Genomic DNA, 23,399 nt, shown 5'->3' on the forward strand with positions numbered 1-23,399 from the left:
TATATATATATATTATTTTATTTATTTTTATTATGTCATTTTAATTTAATATTTTTTTTTTTTAAGAAAAAGACAATCATGTATATATGTTGTGCTGTATAACATACTACAATTCTGATGTCAATAAAAAAAATATAATAAATAAGATAAATAAATAAAAAGTACCACGGGTAAACTGAGATTGTCAGTGTCAACTTTAAGAAGTCATATAAAATGTGTATAACTTAATAAATAGATAAAAATACCTTAAACAACTTTAAAGTGATGGGAACAGGGGAGTGTACTAACAGGAGTGTTTCTCCTTCACTCTTTGGCATCGGTGACTCCTCCAGCAGAGATGGCAAAAGTGGCCTCGTTCTCGGGCATATCAGGACTAGAGGATACAAGGAGAGATCCATGATGAGCAAAGATGAGTCCCACGTGTTTGAACTGTTTCAATAAAACTATTATCGTGTCTCAGGCCACATTCAAGTCTATGTAAACACCAAATCATCCCATTAAAGCTACGCTGAAAGGCACATTTTTGAATGATTTGATTAAGGAACCTTAATCTTCAACCATAATTATGTATTGTGCATTATAATTTGCAAAAAGAAAACCCTGCATTATCGATATTATACATGAAAACAGCCTGTCAGACAACCTGTCAAATATTTTGGCGATTCTCATCTCCGCACGGCCTTTCCTCAGGCTGATCCGTGTGGTGGAGGCGTGAGCTAGGATGTGACCACCGATTGGCTTCTTGGGATCAGCTTGAAACCTAAAACAAGGGCAAGTGAACAAAACATCTTATCAAAGCGTCAAACAATGAAAGAAAACAGAATACAAAGCACACATCTATTCAGAATGAGTCTTACGACATTCCTGCACCGGGATCAGCTGTCATTTGGTTGGTGACAAACACTGCTACGTTGTACTCTAAGAAAAACAGAAGTGAAAACCAAATCAAATAATCCTCAGTATTAGAAACATTACTCCTTTATACTTTATGCATATTTAAGACCACCATGTGAGAGAAACCAAAGTTAAACAAACAGCCATATTGATTTCTGCAGACATTCCCTGTACATGCCAGCTAATATATAAGGATCCTGATCGTGGATTGGACATATTTGCAGACTCCTGGTTCAGACCTTCAGAGATCTTCTGCAGCCTGGAGAGCATCTGGGCCAGTTTCTGCTGCCGCTCAGCCAGCTCACCTCGACCAGAAAAGTCTACTCTGAACAGAGCCATGATGGAGTCGATGATCTGACAACAGGGAGGAGCACACAAGAAGGAGACGGGAAGACTGAGAAAGCTAGGAAAGCATCCCTTCTTTTAGAATTGAAGCCTGTTATTAAAATACAAAAAAACAACAAGAATGTGTTCATTCTCACCCTCCAATAGATCCACAGAGAATTACTAAACTAGAGAAGGAAAGTCAAACCACAAACATGACGTTTTGAAAGGAAAGTGGTTACCAATAGTTTGAACACTCCTCCTTCCTCGTGGAATTTGGCTGCTACAAAGTCCAACAGCTCCATCTGGTGTTCACCTGAGGAGGAGCAGGACAAACGTTTAAAACACTGCAAACCTTAACTATTGATCTGCTGTGGAACACAAAAAATGTTCTCTGGAATAAATTAAGTGTATGTTTGTACTGGTATAGGCCCGGGCATAGAGCACGTTGTCCAGCACAGCGTCGTGGTCCACATTAAACCTGTCAGCGATGTCTCTCAGCCGGTCTGGACGACTTGGACCAGGCAGGTACGAGTCATGGTAAATGTGAGACAGAATGACATGAAAACATACTGATATACACACGGGCAGCCATTGTTTAGTCACATTAGGACAAAACCTGTCAACAGGTTTTCAAAATCAGCACATGGTAAGACGTCATGTATTAGGCAATGTGAAGGCCGCGGTGCTATCTATACCCAAGGTTGTTCCTGGGACAACAAATAACAAACACACGGCACTTCAGTAAAGAGACAAACTCATTTTGAACTTCAACCAAACAGCAAATGTATGCTAACTGTCGTTGTTATGAGGATACAAGGTGTGCTCTGTGTCAATGAAGACGACTTTCCCGCCGGAGTATCCATCCTCACCCGGCAGCTGAGCAGTGACTGGACACAAACAGCGGTTTGACTTGACTTGCTTTATCAATGCGTTTGGTGACAGGCTCCTTACTCACCACAGAAGGTGTGGGACAGCTGGGTCTTCCCTGTGCGGAACTCTGCAGGATGAAATCACGTGGGAATATTTTTTTGTCAGCTCTGTAAACTGAGTGATAATTAAACAATATAATTATACACCGTATATTTAGCTACAGGAAGACATCTCCTCACCTCCAAAGGCCTCTGTGATAGCCATGCTCTCTATTCCTCCACCCAGAAGTTTACTGTTAGGGATAAAAGATGTGTGTTGTTTTTAAGTGTCACTGTCGACTATGTGACAACATTTTGGTTATAACCATTGGTGCTCTATAAAAATAAAGTGGATTAAAAAAGACAGCATTAAAGTGTTGATTGGAGTCTGATTTACGACAATTGTATGAATTTACTGTAATGTAGCCTTGAAGACTATGATGAGACATATTTAAGCTAAATCATAATATTAAAACAGTCCCAGAAGATTATAATAAACGGCTATATGTCCCACCTCGAGTATATTGTATATGCAATAGTGAATCCTCCAGTCTACACGTTATCAGCATAAAGAGAAAGTCTTAACTCGAACTCCTGGCTCCCGGTGGTGATGTGGAACACCTGCTTCCTCTTCGTGCTGTACTCAAAGGCCGTCTGGAAACCAACGTTCTACAATGTGAAGAAAATGGTGAGAATAAAGACGTACAGGTTGAAGAACTTCACAGGGCAAATCCCATTTTACCAGCATTTTCCCGGCAGCCTCCTTGATCTTTTCCACCTTTGCCTCCGACAGGCCCTTGATGTTGCACAAAGCCTTACGGGTCGTCATCTGGATGCCCTTCACAGTGCAGATGCCCACGAGCTTCATCTTTTTGATGTCTGCCATGTTCTGTGGTCACAGCCAGACGAGAGACACTCACATAGATGATCTGACGGGGAACTCTGACTCCGCTCCAGCCTGCTGTTTACAGGCTGCCTACACCTTCTCCAAAGTTCAAGCACTTTCCAAGCATTTCAAGGTGCATTTCCATGCTTTTCCAGCCCCTTCCAGCTGTGGTAAACTCCATATTTGTATCAATCCAATGGTCAGTATTCAGTCTACTTATTATGTCACTTGTTCATCACATTAAATGAGATGTTATTGTCCTCTAAACAACCAACATGATGTTTGGAGACAGCTTTTTACAGAAGGACCACAAATGAAAAGAAAACTAATTCCACTAACAGATCCACAGAAATATAATCACCAACTATTTTCATCATCTGTTCATCATCAAAAGGCATTTTTCATAAAGAAATGTCAGAAAATGCTGTTTTCAGTCCCTCAGATATGGAGATCTTCTTTTCTCTGTTCTATCATAGATGTCATCACATACAACACACATTTATAGACCTTTAGTCTAAATCCAAGACCTTATCAAAGCTTGAAAACGCCACACTAACATTCAAGTGTTTTCAAGGATTTCCAGCACCAACCCTGTGTTTACTCACAATCCCATGTTTCTGGAGGAGGTCGATATCTTGGAAGAAGCTTTCCTGTTAGGTTCATAGGAATAGAGAAAAAAATATTTTTCCTTCATTATTATTCCAATTTTATTTAAGTTATATTATAAATTGATATCTGGACAGTTGGGTCACTAAAATGACAGACAGGCTCACAATGACTAATTAACACTGATGTATGCAAGTAAGCTACAAGACTAATACTTCTACATTGTATTAATTTGTTTATTTAATAGGGACAGTGAATATGTATGGTCATCAGTATAAATACACGATGTAAATGCATAGTTAGCACAATGGCTAGTTCTCATCTAATGTCCCGAGACAACTATTATATACTATATGTTAACTATATTATCATCTCACCTCGTCATCCTGGAAACCAGTTTGATCTTCAACAACTTGATCTTCGGCAGATTTCATTTTTAATGTGGAATGAGTCAAAACACTAAAAGACTTAACGGATTCTGCTGGTATTTATTAGCCGCGGTTAGCTAAGTTCGCTAACGTTAACCTGGCCAAGTAAATAGCTAACTTCGCTAGCTTTTGTATTCCAGCTACATAAACCAGTCGGTCAGTAGAACTGTTGAAACACGGACAAGTTCGTTCAGTTACGTTAAATAGAAAACAACTAGAATCGCGAGAAAGTGGTGGAGTAGAGGAAAGCTAAGCTAAAGGGAGCTAAAGGGTCGCCGTGCGCGCGACAAGAAGCGGGAATTCGGTCCACTTCAAGAGCACTCGGAATTTGTAATACTGGAGCGAAAATGAACCATTAATACAGCGTTCCAAGAGACCTGTTCAACTTCATCCGGGTTTTGTGTGCACTTTAATGACAGCACGACAGTCAACACTTGGCTTTTGCCTTTTAAATTGGTGTTTTAATTGCCGCAGTCATGTTGAACACAAAACAGACATGGGTTTGCTTACTGAACAGAGGCAAGAGATTGTAAATTCACATGGATAGCAACATAAAGTAGAAAATAACATTCTCTTCAGACTGGACACGTCAGGGTAACATTGAAACTTTCATCAAACACTGTACGACATGTGTCCCGTCTTAAACGATAAGTCATTTCAAATACTACCAACGGAAAATTATTGATCAGCATGGAATCAGGTGTTGTTGCATTATACAATCCGTTGCTTAAAACTGAAGCAATATAACAGATACTCAGAGAGGTATTGCACTCTGATATACATACAGGGTTCAACTTTGAGCTGTGACAAATATACAGACATGAATGCACCACATAGATGTCATGTAGCCTGTCGAGCTTCAAGAGGCCGTCCTGTAGACCACATTCTTATTAGGGGTTTACAGTGAGCTCCACGATGCTCCAGACCTGCCTGTCACATATTCTATTCACATAATTCTCCATGTAAAAGTGGAACCAGCAAGCTCATGATGATGAACAAAACTATTGACACACTGTCAGTATAGCAATGTTCTTCAGACTGCAACCAACAAGACATACAATTGATTACTGTTTTTTTTAAATCTAGCCACCCTTAAGAACACATTATTTATGTTTATATATGTATTTATTAAAAAAAAAAAAAAAAGACAAAATAAGCAGTGCTCCTGGAAATAAGTCTCTGCATGTTGTTGGAGAAAGGAGAGACAGTGAGAGAGAAGTGAATCACATGCTCCTCCTCTAATCCCATCAGCCATTCCAATATGTTGGAGTGAGGCTGCCATGCTGTGGACTACAGCTTTCCCTTCTCTCTTTTTCTTAATTAACTGCAGCCCTTCTCCACAGTCTCTCTGTCTCTCCTTGCGACCGGTCCCGATGCATCGCTAGCAGCAGATCTCAGGTTCATGTTGGCCCTTTCTGCGTCTCACATCTTGCCGGGTGCAGGAGGCATCATGCCCGGCATCCCACCAGACATTCCAGTGTTGGGCCCCAACAGGATCTGGAAGGGGGGTGTCAGGTGTTCATTAAGGTTGTTCATCGATGTACTCTTCACATACAGCACGTTAACACATTAGAATTTGCAATGTCAATACTTGCTCCCCCACATCTGTAAAAGTGTCTCGTCTCTCAGCTGTTGGCTACCACACACGCACACCAACACTCACCTGTCTCTGCTGTTGTAGCTGCTGCTGCTCCAGCTGTAGTCTCTCCGTCTCAAACACAACCGGCAGCACCAGGATCATGAAGGATGTAGTACCGACCCAGAGCGCCGCACGGGAAAAACTGAAACCAGTCAAAACCTCATCAGCTCCTGCTTTTTTTAAAAGGTGCACCAACCCAAGGTCTGGACTAAGGACTGGACTGTTTCTAAAACCAGCATCCAGTGACCTATCATGTGTAAACGTTAGACAGATATACCTGTAAAACTTCTTGGCCAGTGAGACAGAGCACTGTGCAGACATCTCAGCGGCGGTGCGAACAGTGTCGGGGAACATCTCTGTCAGGCCCCACAACCGCTCCACCAGCGACTCATCCAGCTGAAGGAGACACATCAGGGTGTAAGACAAGACAGCATGGGGGTCTATTCGATATGAGACCGGTCTCATGGATAAAGGTAGAACAAAATGAATCCGCATTCATGTATCGACTACAAACTACAGTTTGGTTCATCCTCAACAGGTTGGATGATACATTAATAATATATTATCACATTTCCTAGTCATAGCATGATAGTGAAAGACCTAATAGGAAGACGAGACAAGACATTTTACTGCTTAATTCCATATGTTCGCGACAGACAGCGAACAGGATTACATATGAGCCTGAACGCCTCGGGTAGTCAGCTAGTTAGCATCGTTAGCTCGCCGTGCTGAGCGACAGAGAAGGTGAAGGGCAGCGCGAGTCTGTGATAATAGTTAGTCCTCGTACACATTTACGAAGTAGCCCCCGGAATCACCCCGCAGTGACACTCACGTCTTCATCTTCGTCGTCGTCAATCTCGTCCTCGGGGGGCCGGACAGACACCGGGCCCGCAGCGGGGGAAAGCTCCTCGATTGTGGCCATTTTCTCGCCGCAAAGCCCGCTCCTCTCTCCGTCGGGGGGTGAATCAGCTGCGTAGCGGTAAAAAGGCACCGGAAAAGCCGACGGTCGGTTTAGAGGATTGTTTTATGAGGAATTCGCGTCAGCTTTCAATAAAGCTAATGCTAGGAGGCGTGCATCTGCTCAACGACAGTCCGAGGTCACAAACGTGAGGCTTGTCGGACGCATGACGTCACGGCAGCGGGGCAGGGGTCAGTTTGCGCTTCATCCACAAAAATAAACACCACCCCCTGTCGGAGCGGCGGTGTAATAGCAGCATCAATACATGCAACGTACGTATTAAATGGTTTTGCCTAGTAGTGAGTCCAAGGCCTTCCCACTAGTCAAAAATAAAATATAAATGAATACAATATCTGACTTTAGATAGGATACAACTGTATTCTCTCAAAACTGTGACTTGTAATTTTACGTAGTTAGATTATAAATCATCTGTTCACTAAAACATTTAACATTTTCCCTTATGGGCCAATGTAAATGAGCTCAAATGCAGCCTGTCAGCCACACATAAAACACTCCATTGAGCATATTCTTCTAGAGGCTGGGATTTTCATTAATTGTGTTTTATTGGCCAGGAACCCTTAAAATACTGTTATAGACCCATACGCACACATAGTCGCCACTTTAAGAACAAATACTTCTCTATTGTTTACATTTATGTCTACTGTTTACTTTTCACATCTGTTTACATTTTACACTCTTGCACTGAAAATATTTATCCTTGACAATTTTTGCTCTTAATTGTCATGTTATTTTATTTCTAATTTATCTTCGCTTTATTTCATTTTATTTGTGACTCCTGTACTTTTATTGCTGCTGTTCAAAAGTATTTCAATACTGGTAACGAATGCTTGCATTGCTACCAAGTACATGACTATAAAAAAATATATAAATATATACAATATAATATAATTAGAAAACGGAATGGACCACCTCTACATGGTTGATTCTGCCATTAAGGACCCTGATAGTGTAACAAGTTAAATTTCTGGATGAATCTGATTTATGTTTGTATTTCCTTTTCTTTTTTTAGTATGTTGAATGCTTGAGATATATAAATAATAATAAATAATAATAATACAAATAAATAAATAAAATAATAATAATACAAATAAATAAATAAATAAAATAATAATAATAAAAATAAATAAATAAAACCTCTACATGGTCGATTCTGCCATGAACAACCCTGCTAGTTCTAGTTCTGCTAGTTCTGGATGAATCTGATTTATGTTTGTATTTCCTTTCCTTGTTTCAGTATGTTGCATGCTTGAGATAACTAAATAAATGAATAATAACTAAATGAATAAAACAAATAAATAAAACCTGCCTGCCACACAGGGCCCTGCCAGTGCCGGAGGAGGCCTGTAACAGTGAGCGGTTGTGAAAGGGGGGCTGCTCATGGAAAAGTTCTGGGATGCAGGGATTCCTTGTTTACATCCTCCCGGAATACGCCGCGGGGGCGGAGTTGGCTCCGCCCTCATTCTTTAGCCCTGACGTCATTGTCGCTTGCGTTTTTTGTGAATGAAAAGAATCCAACCTTAGAGAGCAGCGGAGTAATTCCGGGAAAAGGCGGACTGACATTTTGTCGCCAGAGTCGCTCGACCCAGCAGGTAAGAACCGATCATTTCCACCGAATATTGACCCGTGACCGTCCCGACGCGGAGCCGGGACCCGGCGGGACGGACGCGGGTCCGGCCGGAGACTTGTCAGGCAGCCGGGGACGAGCGAGCAGGCAGCTGTTTGCGTTAATCTCCTTTAGGTTAGCTCATGGATGCTAGCTGCTAACTAGCATGTTTAATGCGGGCAGATCGCAGGTTTACGGCCGGCGGAGTCGCTTCGTGTGGCGGCCGGACGGCGTTCCCGCTCCCCGGCAGTGTTATTACGACACCGGCGGGCTTTATTACGAGTTAAATGTGTTATTGGAGGTGTTACTAACATGGACGTCGAGGGGACTCGTGATGCCTGTTTACTATAGCGGGGCGCCTCCAGCTCCCTATAAGGACACGGTCCGGGTCCGGGACGGAGAAACCCGGACCCGGGTCCCCGTCCCTGGTCTCTGCTGGTTCATGTGGTGGTTTAACATGAGCCGTTTAACTTTAAAACCTCCTAACTACGCGTTCACTTGTTGCATCTCCACAGAAAACAGCAACTAAACTCGCTGTTTATTAAAACGTAGCTGTTTTTTAGGGGGGACGCGACCCCCTCCCCCCGGAACTAGACGTGGTCGGGACCAGGGGTCTGGGTCTGGGGTTCTGGTGCTGACTGGCAGTCTGCTGACTAGCAGACGCCGTTATTGCTGAATCACTGTGACTTTACGAAACGACGGTCTCGCTGCTTTTACAGCCGGTTGGTTGGTTGGACAACCGCTATTGCTGCAACCTCCGCGGCCCACGCATGACGGGAAATGCAGTTTATTGTCGGCACAATACAGACCACAGAGGTCTTTTTTTAATTCCTGGGCTGTTATATGTAACACCTCCACGGCCTCCACCCATTCTCCTCCAACCAAGCGGAGTTCTGGACTCCCAAACAGAGAAATGTGACTTGAATGCCGCCTTTTGCTTTGTAAGGTTCCTCCTGCTCCTCCTCCTGCTCCTCCTGCAGCATGCTCCCTGGAGGAGCTGCACCTCCTTTATCTGGTGTATCATGTCATCACATAGAACAGACATTTCAAGCAGCTTTAAAGCACTTTATTCTAAATCCAAGCACATTTCAAACCTTGAAAACACCACACTAAAACTCAAGTGTTTTCAAGGATGTGTTTACTCACAATCCCACGTTTCTGGAGCAGGTCATATCTTGGAAGAAGGTTTCCTGTTAGGTTCATAGGAATAGAAAGTTTCTTTAATTATTTTCCAATTCTATGAGTTTATACTATATATGACTTGATATGTGGACAGTTTGGTAATGATAGAAATGATAGACAGACTCACAATTACTATAATAACAGTGTAGTAGCAGCCAGGTCTCCTCCTGCAGGATCACTCGGGGGTTACATGGGAACAAGTCACTGATGGGAACATCCTTTTTATTATGGGAGTCAGTAGATCACTCTGGAAAAGCCACGAGAAAACCAAGTTACCCTTCACACTGAAAAGATTTCAACATCTCTAAAGATTCACAGCAGATTTAGAGAGCAGCCCGCTGCATCACATGCTGCTTCTGAAGCAAAGAGCATGACCGTGTCCGTGGAGGATCGATTCAAACGGGGAAAGAGACATTTAAAAAAGGTGTCAAAGAGCATATATAACATGCTGGTACCCCGACGGAGACTATCATAAAGATGCAGTGTAATCTTGTCGAGATGTTTGTTTAAAAAGTGGTGAAGCTGTCAGAAAGCACCGACTGTATTCTGTCTCTGGACTACCATATAACTTGTTAAATCATGTGTGTGTTTTCCTGACTTTTCAGGGCTTCATGTGACTGAATGAAAGCCCCCTCAATTCTAAAAAAGAAAATCCATTGTTGCAACAAATATAAAGTTCACACTTTCACTCTCCAGAAGCCGCGTGGAGGGAAAACCCCCTGTGGTTTGGATGATGTCAAACTAGAACCAAATTAAACGTTAGAATGTCAGGAGATGTAAAATGCAGGCAGCGTGGGCTCTCAGCAGCAGCAGCAGCAGCAGCCATGTGGTCTCCATCCGCCTCGGGTCAGGACGGAGGGGAAAGTGATGCAGCCCAAACCGCCTCACGTCGGAGTGCAGAGTCATTTTATCAACACGGCTGCGGTCTTAAAGACACAGCGGCTCTGGTTGGTCCTGCTAGACGTTGGACTTTAATCCCACAACAACGCTCTGCTGACCTTAAGCGCGGTAGGAAGTCCCCACACAGGCGTGTTAAGGCGGTACGGGTTTAAACAAACACTCTGTTGTTACAGGAAGTTAAAGTGTCCACGCTGATGATCTGTGTTTGATGTAATGATCCAGTGGCTTTTCATTTCAGGTTTCAAGGAAGAAATAATGAGCTCTATACAAAGCTTTCTCATGTAGAGGTTATTCATTAACGGGGTGGTACGGGTGCTGGAAATCCTTGAAAACACTTGAATGTTAGTGTGGTGTTTTCAAGCTTTGAAAAGTCTTGGATGTAGAATAAAGTCTTGAAATGTGTGTTGTATGTGATGACATCTATGATAGAACAGAGAAAAGAAGATCTCCATATCTGAGGGACTGAAAACAGCATTTTGTGACATTTCTTTATGAAAAATGACTTTTGATGATGAACAGATGATGAAAATAGTTGGTGATTATATTTCTGTGGATCTGTTAGTGGAATTAGTTTTCCTTTCATTTGTGGTCCTTCTGTAAAAAGCTGTCTCCAAACATCATGTTGGTTGTTTAGAGGACAAGAACATCTCATTTAATGTGATGAACAAGTGACATCATAAGTAGACTGAATACTGACCATTGGATTGATACAAATATGGAGTTTACCACAGCTGGAAGGGGCTGGAAAAGCATGGAAATGCACCTTGAAATGCTTGGAAAGTGCTTGAGTGTAACTGCATATATATAAATATATATTCCAGTGTAGCTGCCTGGCCTGTTTCACAGTGAAAGCCTAGAACCGTTGGGGTGGTGTTGCCGAGAGGAAGTGTGGAGGGGATTGGTTAGGACACCTGCTTTGAGCAACCGGAGGGCAGACACATGATAACTTCCCCTCACTATTCCAGCTAACTGAGAGAAGCATGTCGCTTTCAAAACCTCCTCTTCCTTTTAATATCAAACCACAGAGTTTAATGAGAGAGCGCGTTTGGAGAAGCATGAAAGATCTGTGGGTTCTCCTTTTCCTTTATCGTGCATGACTGCCGGTCTTGTGAGCAGATGGTAAATGTCAGAGAACCAAAACAGCACGATGTGCCAGAGTCACGTGTGGTGACATACCTTTATTTCCTCTCCTCCTTCCAGAGTGTCTGTATCGCTGTTGTCTGGCGTTGGCGGAGACGGAACACAGTCGGATCATGACATCAGAAAGAAACAGCAAAGCCCTGAAGGTAAACAGGCCGGAGATCAAACTGTTATTATTATCTCAGCGAGTCATGTTTTACTACCAGTCATCCTCCGTGTCTCCTCTTCCTCCGTGTCTCCTCTTCCTCCTCAGGTGAAGCAGGAATGTGGCGAGAACGTGCCAATCCTGTCGGACAGCGAGCTCATGTCGCTGACCGTACGAGAGCTGAACCTGCACCTGCGCGGCATGTCCCGCGACGAGATCCAGAAGCTGAAGCAGCGCCGGCGCACCCTGAAGAACCGAGGCTACGCCGCCAGCTGCCGGGTGAAGCGGGTGTCCCAGCGTGAGGCCCTGGAGCTGCAGAAGACGGAGCTGCAGCGGGAGGTGGAGCGGCTCGGGGTGGAGAACGCCGGCATGAGGAAGGAGCTGGAGGGGCTCGGAGCGCGCCTCGCCGCTCTCCAGAGGTTCGCCAGAGGTCTGGAGGCCGGCGGCGGCAACCTGCTGGCCACGGCGCCGCGCCTCAACACCGCCTCGGTCATCACCATCGTGAAGAGTCCACCACAGCCTCAGCCACAGAGAGACCAGGAGCCCTCCTAGAAGGAGCTGCTGGGGGGGTGCACAACCTGCGATACACACACACACACTCACTCACTCACACACACACACACACACACACACCAGAGAACAGGAAAATGATTGAGCAGGAAAATACTAAGCACTTGTCCGTGTTACGCCTCGTTCACCTGAAAGGAATCCGGGCGCTCCATCGACCGGGTGGCGTGTGTGTGACGCCACCTCACAGACAACAGCTTTGCGTAGTTTACCAAAGCAAAGACCAGGATCCAGGTCCAGCAGAGACCACGTCGGACCGGCAGAGGCCTCCACCTCCCGTTTTATGACTCTGCACGTTAGCGGACTGAAACGTATCTTAGAAATATGCAGCAGGTTTAATGTGAACGAGGTGTCGAACACACACACACACACACACACACACACACACACACACACACACACACACACACACACACACACACACACACACACACACACACAAGACCCTCACACTCAGTCCCTGACCCACGAGGGGCGCAGACTAATTGGACTCTGACTGAAGCCAGACCTCCCACCCAGAGTTACTGTACATGCCCACTGCTTAACGAGTGTGATCGCTGTGATCGGCTGTGATCAGCTGTGATCGGCTGTGATCAGCTGTGATCGGCTGTCATCGGTGTGATCGGCTGTGATCGGCTGTGATCGCTGTGATCGGCTGTGGTCGGCTGTGATCGGTTGTGATCGGTGTGATCGGCTGTGATCGGCTGTGATCGGCTGTGATCGGTGTGATCAGCTGTGATTGGCTGTTGTGGTCGTGCTTCTTCGCCGGTCCAGAGCTTCTGCTGCAGCAAAAAAAGCGGTGTGGTGGAGCGGACGCCGCCGCCGCTTCTTCCTGGAGCGCTACGCCGCCTGCGTCCCGGTGTAGTCCGAAGTCACTGAGCTGTCTGTCATACCAGCCCAGAACCCGTCTGTCTGCTGCTGCTGCTGCTGTCCCAAAGTGTGATTCATTTACTCTGTTAGTCATTTTACATGCAGAGTTTCTCAACCTTCATATGCAGGCGGGGTCACGGGGGGGAGGAGACTAGTGACTCGGGTCACGGGGGGGAGGAGACTAGTGACTCAGGGTCACGGGGGGGAGGAGACTAGTGACTCAGGGTCACGGGGGGGAGGAGACTAGTGACTCAGGGTCACGGGGGGGAGGAGACTAGTGACTCAGGGTCACGGGGGGGAGGAGACTAGTGACTCGGGTCACGGGGGGGAGGAGACTAGTGACTCGGGGTCACGGGGGGGAGGAGACTAGTGACTCGGGTCACGGGGGGGAGGAGACTAGTGACTCGGGGTCACGGGGGGAGGAGACTAGTGACTCGGGTCACGGGGGGGAGGAGACTAGTGACTCGGGTCACGGGGGGAGGAGACTAGTGACTCGGGGTCGGGGGGGAGGAGACTAGTGACTCGGGGTCACGGGGGGGAGGAGACTAGTGACTCGGGGTCACGGGGGGGGAGGAGACAGGTGACTCAGGGTCAGAGGGGGAGGAGACTAGTGACTCTGGGTCAGAGGGGGGAGGAGCCCAAATGACCCAACAAAGGTTGAGAAGCGCTGCGTCCGTGACTGGTGAATCCCGTGGAGCTGCTGGTTCAGTGGCGTTGTGCGTTGGGGGGTCGGCCGCCGCGTCCCCCCGTCCTGCGAGTGGTTTTGTCCGGCGAGCCGTTCTCACATTGATGCAGTGCCTTCGTGTTTGTTGGCGTGAGGAGACGCAGACCTGCGAGGGAACAAACTAATCGCTCATCGTTGACCGCACATTTCTTTTCTTTGGGCTTTCTCCTGAATTCTAGAGCTATAACTCCTCATTTAACAATCCCTACTGTGCAGTAACTTTGCTAGTCTTTTTTAAATATATATATATGTATATATATATATATATATATATATATATATATATATATATATATTTGGTAGACTCCCAACAGCAGATGTTGGTCATTTTTGCTCCAAACGTGGAACAGCAGAGTCACATCTGGTAGGAATTACACTCAAGTGGATGCAAGAAAATCCTCCGCATACATTCCCGTCTTGTGTTTTTATTTGTATTTGTTTGTTTGTGCCGTTGAGAGACGAAAATGTTGAGTGACATTTATCAAGAGATATATTCTATATTTTATTTGTATTTAAAGGTAGATGTTATGAAAAGACAAGCTAACGAGTGCTGTGACGTTGTGTGTTTTCAGAAGTACTTACTCATGACTAGTCGGGGATATTCTCATGTCTAATTATTGTGTTGTGTGGCAACAATGATTACAAAAATGTTAATTATTAGTTATATGTAGAAATATGCTCAAAGCCAATGGCCATATTGCTGTATGATGATGATTTTTTTGTGTGTGTGTTTTTGCCATGTTTGTACTGGCTTGTCATAGTAGATTCTCGGAGGGAGGGACATTATTTTTCTATGATGATTTGTATGTTATTTGTCTGAAAATGTCAAGGTCACTTGTGTGTTGGCTGGAGGGCAGACGATTAAAAAGGAAGGAGGGAATGTGGGAAGAAGGATGGAGGCGAGGAGGGGGAGGCCAGAGGGCGGAGGAGGTGTTGAACGAGGGTGAAAGAAAGTAGAGAAGGCGGGGAAGAAGGTGGGGAGGTGGTTCTTTATTCACTTGAAAACCTCCGTCAGACCCGGTCCTCGGTCCGGGTCTCGGAGTCTAGGCCACTGAATAGTGCTAGCAATATCATTTATAAGCAGGCGTCGTAACACGTGGAGACTTGTGTTGACAAAGATCTGAGGCATATATTTAGCTATATGAATATCGGTGTGGCAAAGCATTTATTCTCAATATTTTACCGTCTCACATCTGTCAAACTGTGCTGGATGTTTTGTAATACTCGCAAAACAAAAAATGTTTTTTTTTGTATTTATTACTTGTATTTTTTCTATTGTGAAAATTTAAGTACATTGTCTATTTTATATATTAATTATAATAAATGTTGTACATATTGTACATAAAATGGTGTTTGTGGGCTGGATTGGAGCAGCAGACGCTCGCGTGGTTCAGACAGGAAGTGGATCGACAGGAAGTGTTGCAAAAGCATCAGAAGATAAACTCAAGTTAAAGTAGAACCCGAGGATTTCATGTCCCGCGACTTAGTGCTTATTATTATTATTATTATTATTTGAAACAAATGAATCAGTGATCACCGTCCATGCCTCCGACACATCCTTATGTTGTGCAGAGGACAATAAAACACTGCTGACTCAGCACACTGGTGATGTTTACACAATACGTGATGTCATACATGAGCAACGTTCATCCAGAGAGACGGAAACGTCAGCACGGACTCCTAGCACCAAATACAGGCTTTCCAGAGGTGGATGGTGAAAACCACAGATCTCCAACAGGGGGTCCACAGAGTTACTGCAGGGGGTCTGGGACCCCTAGAGGGTCTACAGAGTTACTGCAGGGGGTCTGGGACCCCTAGAGGGTCTACAGAGTTACTGCAGGGGGTCTGGGACCCCTAGAGGGTCCACAGAGTTACTGCAGGGGGTCTGGGACCCCTAGAGGGTCTAGAGAGTTACTGCAGGGGGGTCCGGGACCCCTAGAGGGTCTACAGAGTTACTGCAGGGGGTCTGGGACCCCTAGAGGGTCCACAGAGTTACTGCAGGGGGGTCCGGGACCCCTAGAGGGTCTAGAGAGTTACTGCAGGGGGGTCCGGGACCCCTAGAGGGTCTACAGAGTTTCTGCAGGGGGGTCCGGGACCCCTAGAGGGTCTACAGAGTTACTGCAGGGGGTCTGGGACCCCTAGAGGGTCTAGAGAGTTACTGCAGGGGGGTCCGGGACCCCTAGAGGGTCTACAGAGTTACTGCAGGGGGTCCCCGAAATGATTTGATCCCAACTTTTTTTCTTCCAAAAATGGAAATATGTCCAAAAATGAATATAACCTATATTAATCAAATATACATTTTCCCGTTTCTTTAATATAATGTTGATAAACTGATGTAGAAATGCCAAAATAGAAGCAGCTCAGCCTTTTCTAATTACTTGACTTTTTGTCATAAAGAATACAATTATTCAGTATTAAAACTGATACTTATTGACAGAGCCATAAATGTCTTGATGTAGAGATTTGATGCCTCTGAGGTTTCGTTCTAAACATCGTGAACGTTGAACGGCTACAGACGAACACGCGAGGACGTTCGACATCGTTAATAACATTTTAGTCGACGTAGCAACGAAGAGAAAATTAAACTTTACACGATAAATGGCATCTTACCTTGGCTGTTGTCAGCGCTGCTAATGGCTGCTCCACCTGGAAACCCCGGCTGTGTCTCCACCTGCTGGATGAGTCGTGATACTGCACTCATCCCAACGGCATGAGGCGTCCACATATAACAATGGGTTTGGGTTTTATTCTAATGGGAATTAATGCAATTTTAAATGTTAACCCGTTAATTTAACGTTTTTCTGAAAACAACTTCACACCAGAATCCAGATGGATCCAGATCCAGTAAGGTTTTTCAGACACAGAATTTCAGACACAAATTATTATTAAAACCAGAGTGTTTCTCGATGTTTTGAAACGTGTGTGAAGAGTATCTTTTAACAGCTTTCTTCTATATCCAAAACAAAACAAGATACATTCTGGACTAAATATCTTTTATTATATCTTCAGATATTCTCAGTTTGACAGGAACTAATAGCAGCATGAGCAGCTTGTCATATACAAAGAATTAGAAACCAAATTGAAATAAAGATTAAAAAAAAGACAGTTATGAAGTAAAAATACAAAACTAGGTCTTCTTTTTTCTTCCTCCCCTGCGCTCCATCTTTACAGCATTTAGAACTACAACAACCATCACTCCTCCCGTCGACAGCACTTAAACATCTGGAAACATCAGGACATCTCACATAAACAGCAGCAGATGAAGACGGAGAGAAAGTGGATGAAGCTGAAAAGTCAACTAAGTGCGACACAAATCTGCTTTCAAATTAAAGGTTGACGGACAAATAAACATTATTGTTTATCGTTTGTAGAATGAAAATGTCCAAATTTAAAGGAGCAGAAAGCATGGAAATGCATTTATAGACAGGAAACTGCAGATTGTGTTGGAGCCCAGCAGACGTTCTGTGTGAGAGGAATACAGGATGGAGCTGCGTTAGTTCGACAACTCAACCACAGACGTGGTTCCTGTCCTCCTTCCAACCCATCATCAGGCAGAACTACAAGACCCACGATGACCAGCGTCTGAAGGACCAGTGATGAGAAGATAACCAAAGACAGACGGGTGCTCAGTAACTGTCTGTCTGTCTGCAGACAGGAGTGTTCATGCTGCCGCCCCCTGGTGGCCACACGCAGCGACAGCAGGTCAAGTCAACACATGGGTGTGACTCATCTGAACTTCAGTTATGTGTAAAAACAACCGGCTGCCTGCCGTTAAATCAAAGACTGGCCTGGAAGAACGACAGAAAGAAACAACTTCTGCATTATTTTTAGACTGAGAATATTGTGTGGTAAACATAATGTATTTTCCTATATTATTGTGCTTATATTCTTTTTATTAACCATAGCTCAGGGTAAGAACTGAACATGTGCAAAAATATAGTTTACTGACTTACAAGCAAAAAGCATACTAAACCCTGACTGGATGGATTCTTATCTGAGCCAATCAGGAGGCTCTGCTGGTGGAAACTGAAACTTTAATTCACTTTTAATTTCCCAGCTTGGGATCAATAAAGTATATCTATCCATCTATCTATAATGTTCAACATTGTAATAATCTGTATTTCTGCTGGTTTAGCAGTTATTAGTGTTCTAAGTTCTAAAAAGTTTGGTCTGATTGGTTGCTCGCTGCAAAGGGCGACGCCCACAACAGCAATGTCTAAAAATGTGTTTATTCTCTTTTTAAAAGCAGAAAACTATCCATGAAAGTAGCTGGATTATTTCCTAACACTCACACTCACACACACACACGTGAACATTTACATTTCAGTTTGAATTTAAATGTTCACGTGTGTGAAGAGAAGAAAGTTTTATTAGAAATATGATGAAGCAAACATCCATCAGTTCACCTACATTATCATCTGCAGGTCTATTCTTTAATCCCAGCCAATCAAATAACACCTCAATAAGACCGGTGTGATGTCATCCTGACCAGGTGTGATGTCATCCTGACCAGGTGTGATGCTGCTGCCGATGTATAATCTATAATCTGCTCCACTAATATCAATAACAACATTGATCAATACAACTGGTCTCCCTTTAAATCCTTCCCCACATTACAGTGGATGAGGTGAAATCCCACAATGCACCTGGGGCCCCCAGTCCTCCAGGAGACCGCTACGAACCTGAAAACAGCTTCGGTCTGAAGAGCAACTCGTTTGTTAAATTGTTGCATATTAATATCTAGTTTCAAGTTTTACAAAAATTAAAAGACTTTAATGATATTTTCTATTTTCCAGTCATGGACAGAAATCCATCAGGACGATGATGTTTCCATGTAACTGAGCTGAAATGTGTAAGAACTTTATGAATGCTTTTCTGACGCGTTCACAGTTCAGCAGGAAGCTCCTCCCATTCATGACCAGACATCTGAGAGTGACGAGGTGTGGAGGTGGAAGTACCGTCCGCCGTTCAAGCAGTCTGTTCAGCTCTAGAACTCGTCGTCGGAGCTGAGGAGGAGCGTCTTCTCCGAGTCGCCACGCCCGCCACCATCACGCCCGCCGGCGCCGCCGTGAGGCCGGGCGGCGGCAGGCGGGGGCACGCCCTGCTCCAGCGTGGACTGCTGGGTGTACTGCTGGTAGGCCGGCGAGAAGTTATGGATGGCATCCTGGACCATGTCGCCCGGGTTCATGGTCTCCTTCAGGCTGCTGGAGATGCTCTTCATCGGGGCACAGCGGCCTGCAGGAGACGAAGAGGAGAGAGCTGGAGGTCAGGAGACGAAGAGGAGAGAGCTGGAGGTTAGGAGACGAAGAGGAGAGAGCTGGAGGTCAGGAGATGAAGAGGAGAGAGCTGGAGGTCAGGAGACGAAGAGGAGAGAGTTGGAGGTCAGGAGACGAAGAGGAGAGAGAGTTGGAGGTCAGGAGAAGAAGAGGAGAGAGAGTTGGAGGTCAGGAGATGAAGAGGAGAGAGCTGGAGGTCAGGAGATGAAGAGGAGAGAGCTGGAGGTCAGGAGATGAAGAGGAGAGAGCTGGAGGTCAGGAGACGAAGAGGAGAGAGCTGGAGGTCAGGAGATGAAGAGGAGAGAGCTGGAGGTCAGGAGACGAAGAGGAGAGAGCGCTGGAGGTCAGGTGATGAAGAGGAAGGAGTAAAGAATAAAGGAGGAGAGTGGGGGAGGAAGTAACGGGTGTAGAAAGGCGTAGAAGTGGTTTATAGCAGAGAAAAGTAAGAAGAGGAGAGAGCTGGAGGTCAGGAGATGAAGAGGAGAGAGCTGGAGGTCAGGAGATGAAGAGGAGAGAGAGTTGGAGGTCAGGAGACGAAGAGGAGAGAGCTGGAGGTCAGGAGACGAAGAGGAGAGAGCTGGAGGTAAAGGAGACGAAGAGGAGAGAGAGTTGGAGGTCAGGAGATGAAGAGGAGAGAGCTGGAGGTCAGGAGATGAAGAGGAGAGAGCTGGAGGTCAGGAGACGAAGAGGAGAGAGTTGGAGGTCAGGAGATGAAGAGGAGAGAGCTGGAGGTCAGGAGACGAAGAGGAGAGAGAGTTGGAGGTCAGGAGATGAAGAGGAGAGAGCTGGAGGTCAGGAGATGAAGAGGAGAGAGCTGGAGGTCAGGAGATGAAGAGGAGAGAGCTGGAGGTCAGGAGACGAAGAGGAGAGAGCTGGAGGTCAGGAGATGAAGAGGAGAGAGCGCTGGAGGTCAGGAGACGAAGAGGAGAGAGCGCTGGAGGTCAGGTGATGAAGAGGAAGGAGTAAAGAATAAAGGAGGAGAGTGGGGGAGGAAGTAACGGGTGTAGAAAGGCGTAGAAGTGGTTTATAGCAGAGAAAAGTAAGAAGAGGAAGGACAGGAGGGTAAACATTATGGGAGGCTGGATTTATGGTGATTTAGGCAGCGATGTGGGAACAAATCAAACAGAGGGGAGAAAGGAGAAAGGGAGAAAGGGAGAAAGGGAGAAAGGAGGGAGAGGAGGAGTGATTTAGAGGGAGAGGAGGAGAAGAAAGGAGATTTAGAGAGCGTGAAACAGCGGGACAAAGGAAGGGATGGGTGGGAGACAAACAGGAAGAGGAGGAAAGGAGATGTGATTTAGAGAGAAGGAGTGAAGGAGGGAATGATTCACTGAACAGGGAGGGAAGAAGGAAGGATAGAAGGAGACGTGGAAGGCAGCAGTTACAGCTAAACTGAACAGACACGTGAAGGACGAGTTCCAACAGTGTGAATCAGTGTTGAACCTACCAAACTCTCCATATGTTGGAACGGGTCCTTTATGGAGAGCAGAGAAGAGAGAAAGATGGAGAGCCAACAGAACATGAGTGATGGACAGAAGAATGATGGGAACGTTGGGAATGAAAGTGAGAATACACATTGGAAACACTGGAAACGGATGGAATGGTGAACATCTGGATTGTTCCTTTGGTGTGAGAAGTCCTCTGTGCTGATGACAAAGAGAAAACCACAAAAGAACAAGTCCTCGTCCCGTCCCGGGCTCACCTTGGGAGTCCAGACTCTTGTCCACGTAGACCCGGTACGTGAACGCGTGGCGGAGAGCGAGCGCCGCGAAGAACATCTCGATGCAGACGATGAAGTTCTGGTAACCGGCGGCGACGGTGCCCTCGCCCACCGACACCTCCACGGAGTTGATCTGGGGGATGGCGCCGCACTTCTCCAGGATGGCCAGCAGCATGCCTGATACATATATATATATATTATATTTCCTGAATACAAGGATAACGTGGCTGCTGGCGTGTGCTGCCTTACCCTGCCAGAAGGAGAGGAAGATGACGGACTTCACCATGAGGAACTTCAGCATGGGGCTGTAGGGGCTCAGCAGCTGCTTGGTGGAGAAGTAGAAGAGGAAGAGGGCGTAGAGAGACAAGCTGACGGAGATGTTGTAGATGATGGTCACGTAGAGGTAACCGCCGGCAACGCTGTGGGGGAGGAGTCACAGAGGACCAGGTGAGTGGTGGTGTTTTATTCAGGGTCCGAAGTCAAACTCAAGCACTTCCAGGTGCATTTCCATGCTTTTCCAGCACCTTCCAGCTGTGGTAAACTCCATATTTGTACCAATCCAATGGTCAGTATTCAGTCTACTTATTATGTCACTTGTTCATCACATTAAATGAGATGTTATTGTCCTCTAAACAACCAACATGATGTTTGGAGACAGCTTTTTACAGAAGGACCACAAATGAAAGGAAAACTAATTCCACTAACAGATCCACAGAAATATAATCACCAACTATTTCCATCATCTGTTCATCATCAAAAGTCATTTTTCATAAAGAAATGTCAGAAAATGCTGTTTTCAGTCCCTCAAATATGGAGATCTTCTTTCCTCTGTTCTATCATAGATGTCATCACAAGCACTTTAGTCTCCATCCAAGCACTTTTCGTGTTTTCAAGGATTTCCAGCACCCGCACCGACCCTGTTTTTGGTAAAAGCCTAAACCTCCCATTAGAGATGAACGTCCCAGAAAGGAAGTGATTAAGGGAGGAAGTGATGATCAGTCTGGGACATTTGATCAATCTAGGAATGAGAGGTGTTTTTGCGAGGCAGCTGGTCAGGTGACTCCTCCTCCTCCTATCCTCCATTAGCAGCTCCACCAACCAGGAGCCCCCAGCTGGTCACCCCCCCCCCCCCCCCCCCGTCGGCTTACTTGAAGTCCCCGTCCTTGTATTTGCCGTAGGCCTGCAGGACGACGGTGATGACGGCCATCAGCGGCTTGACGACACAGAACTGCAGCGTGGCCTGCTTACAGAAGCGCAGGAAGCCGATGGAGTAGGCCTTCCCTCTCAGACAGCAGGTCCCGTACAGGCAGCTGGACCTGCCGGGGACAACACAGGTCAGAGTTCATACCTGCTGCATGCTTCAACAGATCTTCACCTGGAGGAACTTACTCGATGGGTTTCCCTCGGATCTCGGCCATGATGGCGCTCTCTCCTCCCAGGTACTCATAGCACAGACTCAGGAAGTTGTAGATGACAAACGCTGCAGACAAACAACATCACTGCCGGTTATCATCTATATGTTTTTACATGTTAGCCCTTCACAGGTTTCAGAGGGCAGCATTTGGCTTCATTTTGAAAATAAAAAACATTCAAAAGAAGTTTTTTATTCTTAGTTGTTGTCTTCTAGTTATTGGTTTTGGCAAATAATTTAATCAAAGTGTCCCAGTAAGCCGTGAAGTCAAGCCGTTTACAAACTAATGTTGTCATTTTTACTTCATGTAGCCGATGAGAAATATAAGTATGTATAAATAACCTGCAAACACTTGCAACGTTGTCATATGTGCCTCAAAGTCAAACGTGTTGGTGTCGGCTTGCAGGTCGCCTCGAGGTCATGCTGCTTTATGACGTGCTCTATATTTATATATAAGGTCTATATATATATATATATATATATATATACACACACACACACGTCGTGTGACGTCTTTCAGTGAGGAGACGTTATAAACGCTGACTCAGCGGTCAACACAGCAGCGATCACACAGAGCTGAGTGATGCTGAGACCCGGTTGGTTGATCTCTCAGCTGTTTACCATTATGCCCCCCCCCCCATGCAGGGCTGGTTGCCACGGTGATACAGTAGGTCTACACAAAACAAGAATGGGAACTTCGCAGTAACATTGGTTGTGAGAAGAAAAGAAGAAAAAAGCCATTCTGGTTGATGAGGAAGACTTGTAAGCACGGTTGCTATGCAACAGGTCGGCCATCGTTGGGCTCAGCAGGAGGAGGAGGAGGAGGAGGAGGGGAAGGAGGAGGAGGAGGGGAAGGAGGAGGAGGAGGAGGAGGAGGAGGAGGAGGAGGGGAAGGAAACAGTTGAGAGTTAAAACAACTATGAAAGTGAGGAGTATGATGTCCAGAGAGGAGATCTCCACATCCTGACGTGGCATTCTCCCAACATCAGGAGCACACAGAGAGCTGGTCTACAAGCATGCAGGAACCAGGTCCAGACCAGCTGGTCTGGTGTACTGGACTGACGGAGCAGCTCCCCCACCCGTCCTTACCCTCGTAGCAGTCCCTGACGGTGTCGAAGTACACGTAGTACTGGTCGTTGGTGAAGAAGAGGAGGCTGAGCCAGGAGTCGAAGGCGTAGATGGGGACGATGAAGAGGA

The 23,399-nt window shown here is 45.7% G+C and overlaps 4 protein-coding genes across 5 annotated transcripts in view; 1 reads left to right on the plus strand and 3 right to left on the minus strand.

Moving 5' to 3' along the window:
* Window positions 1–89: 89 nt before the first annotated feature.
* dmc1 (DNA meiotic recombinase 1) lies at window positions 90–4,349 on the minus strand. Its single transcript, XM_084039569.1, has 13 exons — window positions 3,999–4,349; window positions 3,621–3,665; window positions 2,872–3,018; window positions 2,716–2,798; window positions 2,331–2,383; window positions 2,177–2,218; window positions 2,036–2,108; window positions 1,641–1,732; window positions 1,461–1,534; window positions 1,134–1,248; window positions 858–918; window positions 644–760; window positions 90–373 (listed from the first exon to the last, which is right to left on the minus strand). Exons 1-13 carry the CDS (start codon window positions 4,053–4,055, stop codon window positions 304–306), a joined length of 1,029 nt encoding a protein of 342 aa, XP_083895695.1. The 5' UTR covers window positions 4,056–4,349; the 3' UTR covers window positions 90–303.
* Window positions 4,350–5,454: 1,105 nt separating this feature from the next.
* tomm22 (translocase of outer mitochondrial membrane 22 homolog (yeast)) lies at window positions 5,455–6,817 on the minus strand. The gene is made up of 4 exons (XM_084039577.1): window positions 6,521–6,817; window positions 5,966–6,084; window positions 5,713–5,830; window positions 5,455–5,546 (listed from the first exon to the last, which is right to left on the minus strand). Exons 1-4 carry the CDS (start codon window positions 6,608–6,610, stop codon window positions 5,472–5,474), a joined length of 402 nt encoding a protein of 133 aa, XP_083895703.1. The 5' UTR covers window positions 6,611–6,817; the 3' UTR covers window positions 5,455–5,471.
* A 1,276-nt stretch (window positions 6,818–8,093) lies between these two features.
* On the plus strand, window positions 8,094–12,800 carry maff (v-maf avian musculoaponeurotic fibrosarcoma oncogene homolog F). Its single transcript, XM_084039576.1, has 3 exons — window positions 8,094–8,256; window positions 11,553–11,638; window positions 11,746–12,800. The coding sequence occupies exons 2-3, from the start codon at window positions 11,606–11,608 to the stop codon at window positions 12,187–12,189; spliced, it is 477 nt and encodes a 158-aa protein (XP_083895702.1). The 5' UTR covers window positions 8,094–8,256; window positions 11,553–11,605; the 3' UTR covers window positions 12,190–12,800.
* A 3,974-nt stretch (window positions 12,801–16,774) lies between these two features.
* tmem184ba (transmembrane protein 184ba) overlaps window positions 16,775–23,399 on the minus strand; it is an 8,926-nt gene continuing 2,301 nt past the window's right edge. Inside the window, exons 4-11 of one of the 2 annotated variants that reach the window (XM_084039565.1) lie at window positions 23,292–23,399; window positions 22,181–22,271; window positions 21,940–22,107; window positions 21,041–21,210; window positions 20,774–20,968; window positions 20,519–20,545; window positions 17,903–19,033; window positions 16,775–17,855 (exon numbers count right to left, since the gene is read on the minus strand). The exon at window positions 23,292–23,399 is cut by the window's right edge and continues 58 nt beyond it. In XM_084039565.1, coding sequence (XP_083895691.1) covers window positions 18,786–19,033; window positions 20,519–20,545; window positions 20,774–20,968; window positions 21,041–21,210; window positions 21,940–22,107; window positions 22,181–22,271; window positions 23,292–23,399 — 1,007 coding nt within the window. In that variant the 3' untranslated portion in view covers window positions 16,775–17,855; window positions 17,903–18,785. The remainder of the gene's footprint in view (window positions 17,856–17,902; window positions 19,034–20,518; window positions 20,546–20,773; window positions 20,969–21,040; window positions 21,211–21,939; window positions 22,108–22,180; window positions 22,272–23,291) is intronic. The other variant, XM_084039566.1, reaches the window with a different exon arrangement.

The sequence above is a fragment of the Eutrigla gurnardus genome (assembly GCF_963514095.1).
Source record: "Eutrigla gurnardus genome assembly, chromosome: 22".
NCBI lineage: Eukaryota > Metazoa > Chordata > Actinopteri > Perciformes > Triglidae > Eutrigla > Eutrigla gurnardus.

Bases quoted from the DNA above. Each gene is read 5' to 3' on its own strand.
- maff (XM_084039576.1), top strand. From the start codon at position 11,606: ATGACATCAGAAAGAAACAGCAAAGCCCTGAAG. The intron at 11,639-11,745 runs GTAAACAGGCCG...CTTCCTCCTCAG, and splicing joins GAAACAGCAAAGCCCTGAAG to GTGAAGCAGGAATGTGGCGA.
- dmc1 (XM_084039569.1), bottom strand. From the start codon at position 4,055: ATGAAATCTGCCGAAGATCAAGTTGTTGAAGATCAAACTGGTTTCCAG. The intron at 3,019-3,620 runs GTGAGTAAACAC...CTGTGACCACAG, and splicing joins TCCTCCAGAAACATGGGATT to AACATGGCAGACATCAAAAA. The intron at 919-1,133 runs GTCTGAACCAGG...TGTTTTTCTTAG, and splicing joins GCTGCAGAAGATCTCTGAAG to AGTACAACGTAGCAGTGTTT.
- tomm22 (XM_084039577.1), bottom strand. From the start codon at position 6,610: ATGGCCACAATCGAGGAGCTTTCCCCCGCTGCGGGCCCGGTGTCTGTC. The intron at 6,085-6,520 runs GTGAGTGTCACT...TGTCTCCTTCAG, and splicing joins ACGACGACGAAGATGAAGAC to CTGGATGAGTCGCTGGTGGA. The intron at 5,831-5,965 runs GTATATCTGTCT...GACTGGTTTCAG, and splicing joins CTGGCCAAGAAGTTTTACAG to TTTTTCCCGTGCGGCGCTCT.